Source organism: Parasteatoda tepidariorum, chromosome 2 (genome assembly GCF_043381705.1).
Source record: "Parasteatoda tepidariorum isolate YZ-2023 chromosome 2, CAS_Ptep_4.0, whole genome shotgun sequence".
Classification (NCBI taxonomy): domain Eukaryota; kingdom Metazoa; phylum Arthropoda; class Arachnida; order Araneae; family Theridiidae; genus Parasteatoda; species Parasteatoda tepidariorum.
Window position 1 is genome coordinate 2,632,592 of NC_092205.1, and position 4,525 is coordinate 2,637,116.

At 27.1% G+C, this 4,525-nt stretch overlaps 1 protein-coding gene across 1 annotated transcript in view; it reads left to right on the forward strand.

The window, feature by feature from the left end:
* LOC107439690 (sn-1-specific diacylglycerol lipase ABHD11-like) overlaps nt 1-4,525 on the forward strand; it is a gene marked incomplete in the record, with an annotated part of 28,781 nt that overhangs the window by 16,225 nt on the left and 8,031 nt on the right. Inside the window, 1 exon segment of the mRNA XM_043045197.2 lies at nt 1,620-1,814. Coding sequence (XP_042901131.2) covers nt 1,620-1,814 — 195 coding nt within the window.

Genomic DNA, 4,525 nt, shown 5'->3' on the forward strand with positions numbered 1-4,525 from the left:
ATATATATATATATATATATATTCAAAATGTAGAATAAAACAAAGAAAATTTGTAGACAAATGAAAAAAAGGGAGGGGAATAATAAGTAAAAAAATAACAAACAACAGTTTTTAAAAAAAAAAGAAAAAAAAAGGAACGAAATTTTATTTAAAAAACCGGAAAAAAAATATAATTTTTGCATCAGCCCACACGATTATATCCACAAAACAGAGTGCTTTCTGATATTGTATCAATAAAGCCAAAGCAAAATATATTTTATAAACATTTTTCTTTAAATACAATAATAAAAATTCTTAATTATTATCAAAAATTACTTTTTTACATGAAATTATATTTGAATCAACGAATTTTTCTATTTTGTGCTATAAATTTTCGATTCGCTAATATTCTCGAGGGTCCATACTTAGGGCTGCTCTCCTCACGAAATTATTTGGAACATATTTCCCAGATTAAGACTAGGCCCACTATTTCGAGAGTCAGAAATTCAAATTCATCTAAAAGAAGTGTTCTTATTCAGAGAACGAACTTTTTTTGTGTCTAAATTGTTAATTGAAAATATCATCTGCACAAATTAATTTGAATATTTCCGGGCAACCCTTGACTAACTAAGATTCAGTCTAAGAACCAATCCTCAAATCAAAAGTTATTCAGGGAAATTAGATTTTTTTTTTCGATCTAAAAGCAGAAGCGTCATAAAGAGAAAATGACTCTAAGTGAATATTCATTTTAACTACAAATGTACAAAAGCAAAAAGTTCAACAACAACATGTCAACAAAAAAGTTTCGAAGTTTCTATCGCTGACTGCAACGCAGACCTCATATCTACGTCGCATGAAATTCCAAATATTTTGGAATATTCCCAGTGTTCGTACGGTCCTTGAAAAGTTTAAGAAGTAGTAGTAATATTAATGAATAAATGTATTTTATTGCGTTTGCATTCACCATTACGCTTTATATTTCCAAATAAATAAATTATTCAGCAAAAATAATACAGGTAACAAAGTGATATTTATAGGAACTAATAAGCATAATTCTGTTTTTTTTTCTTCAGATTTTATTGTTAAAACAGAAAAAAAAGCCCTAAAAACTGCAAATGGATACTCAAAGTACTAAACTCAAAACTGAACTCAAAACTAAACATACTAAAGCTCAAAGCAATTTAATCTCCAATTGTGTAATGCAGAAAAAAACCAGAGCCAAATTAACAGCCGCAGTCTAAAACTAAATTATATGATACTCAATATATATCCCAAATTTATACGAAAGTTATAGTCAAATTTAGTGGTAAACTTTCGTACACTTATTCTTTGTATTTTTTCAATTACGCATTTTTAATAAAATAGCGAGAATTCTAAAAAAATATTTTGCTGATCTGAATCTATTTGGATTTTTTTTTCTGTATGGATTTTAAGTAATTAAATACTTAAAAACGTTTTTTTGAAGAAAGAAAAAAAAATATTTCTTTAGCAGAAGATGGTTTTAACATCTCTTCGAATCCATTAATACATAAAAATATTGTATAAATAATGCATTCCTTAGTTTAATCAGCATATTATAAGAGTTTTTAGTAAATTATTTTTTCCTTTCTGTTTGACTAAAAGTTATAAAAAAATTTTAGCCAGAAAAAGTGGAATTAGTTGTCATTGAAGAAGCGTTATTAGATAAATATCCAAAGTACTTTATTGAAGCATCCATCAAACTTATGCTGTTATGGGCGGACGCTGTAAGCAAAGCTCCTACAGACACCAGTATAAAGGAGACAATTAAGTTTGCTGTGGATTACATGCATGACCGAATTCCTCTACCTAAACGAGTAAGTCAACATTTGAACTTTTTGGGATACCAGCAAGTGACATAGAGTGGGTATCTCAATCCTGATTGGTTGTTGAAACGTGGCATTTGTTTACGTTATCAGCTGTTCTTTTCATTCTATTTAGAGTAAGCCAATCCTGTCAAGTATCAATTCTCTTAAGTGCCACATTCTATATTCTTTCACAAAGATTCTTTCACGAAAATTTCAATTCTTTCGCTGTATATTTCTAACTTAACACAAAAACTGGCAGGAAGCCATGTAGAATATAAATTAACTAATTATGCATTGAAATTGCCAGGTACACAAAACAAAAATAACACGGTTACAATAAAATACATGAACAAAAAACAAATCTAAATTAAGTAAGAGACGTAGACGAGAAAAATTATATTTCAATAAATTCGATTCGTTGTATTTAATTAACTTCACGTTAATTTATAGATCTAATTTATAGATATAATCTTAGCTCAACTTTAACAAACGTCATTTTGCTTATAAGCGATCCTCTGACACTAAGATCAAAGGTTACATGAGTGGGTATCCGCTCTCTTCTTCTTGAAGTACAACTATCCAATTCCAAGAGCAAATCTATATCCTAGTTAATCTAGTTATTTATAATTGTCCTTTTAATATCGTAATAATTCCATTCAATACATATATTTTTTTATATTAAAATATTGCACAAAAAATAATTCCTGTGTAATATTTTAATATAAAAAAATTTTACTTTATTTAATATTATTAAGTTTATTTTTATAAATTGTATTAATATTTATTATTATTTTTTTATTTGTTTACTTTCAAGCCTATTTTTACCTAGACATAATATACTTATGTTTTCAACTGATATTTAATATATTTTTTTAGTACTGGCATGCACGAAAAAGATAACAATTAATAAAAAATAAATGAATAAATTTTAAATTACAGTACTGTAATTTATGTACTGAGCATTAATTATCCCATTATGATTTCAATGATTTATAAATAGGTGCATGCGGTTTTTATTATTTTCATATTTTATGAAATGTTTATAGGCGAAATTTTACTCTATTTTAACATCTATCATATTTTTAAATTGCATGAATCTGTAAGACTCCTTCCTAGAAAACTTTCTGCGGGAAAATAGCATATTGAAATTAACATAATTTGTAATACAATTAAGATTTACAATTGTTTATGTGTAAGCAAAAAATTTTAAAGAAAAAAAAGCAGTTTAATAGTTTCTCGGAAAAAAATATTTTTTATAAAATGTATGCACATTTTTATACACTTATTGATAAACTTTAATAATGTTAGTATTTTAAATAAACGCGAGAAAACTGTACACTTAAATATATAATTTGAAAAAGTTTATGAACTGTTTCATCAACTGATAAAAGAAAAAATTAAAATGCTGTTATAAAATAATGACTAGCTTTATCCGAACTTACTTAAAGCCGAAACAAAAAATCCCTTTTTTAAATGAATTTTTTTTTATTAATTTTCTCATAAATACTTGTTTTTTTTTATTTACTTATTTTCCGTATACACATAACTATGATTATTTATAGAAAAATTTTGTAACATGTTGATTGTAGATGGCGTTACTAATTAAACATTAAGTTTCAAAACAAAACATAATTAAGCTTAAAATTACTTCTCAAATTGATTGAAACCAGCTGCGTAGTCTTGTAATTCAGCTGCTTCGAGGGCTGAATCGTTGGACTATAAGAGATTGGGGGACATGGATATTAGTCCTTGTTGGGGGGTCTGCACCCCGGAGTGTCCAGGTAGGGCAATTCATTGGCCCAGATAGTTCCTACACTGTGTAGTGATGGGATAGCACTAGTTAGTTCTTACAAATTTACTCAACAATCTACATATCTCAGTAATATTCGATATTGCTCTTTTAAAAGATATATTATTCTTTTTAATATGCAATATGCACAGTCCAAAAAAAAAAAAAAAAGACAGCACCCTGAATAACTTTTGTTCTAATGATCGGATTTTCACGTACTAAGTGCCAATCTTAATGGTTTCTGGGGGTGACCTCAAATATACTAATTGTTTTGTGCTAACTATTAATTAAGTTACAAAATCACGCACAAAAGCGTACTTTTTCTGAATAAACATATATTTTTTTTACATATTTGGATTTTTAATCTTCGAAATATCTATAGCCGCAATCTGGGAAATGTGGTCCCCATAGTTTGGTCAGGAGAGCTATCCAAAGCTCGGACCCCTTAATGTTAATTGCACTTTTTGCGTTTTTAGTCATATTTTAAAAGCTAATGAAGCAATTAAAAAAAATTGCACCCACTCATAAAGCTCATTGACCCAAAGATAATTTCACGAAAAAAATAATGTTTGATAATTATTCATTATTTTTTGTTATTAAATTAAATTGAGGATGAAAAAATGTTGAATTATAAGGTATGAATTTTTTATACCATATTAATCTACATATTTTTCAATTGAAAAATCTAAAGTTTCAACTGTTTTTATTTATTAGAAGCTGAGAAAAATTAAAATTAATTATTTTTAAAAAAATAATTTGGCGACTATGAAGAAATGATTAAATGGGGCGATTAATATTAAAATGTGATAAACTTGCGAGGAACTTGACTTCGCGCGCTTAGCATAAAATTTCATTCATATTTTTTTCGCTAATAATCGTTTGCTTATCTTTTCATTTTTATTTTTTTAAGCTATAAAATACGATGTTTCTT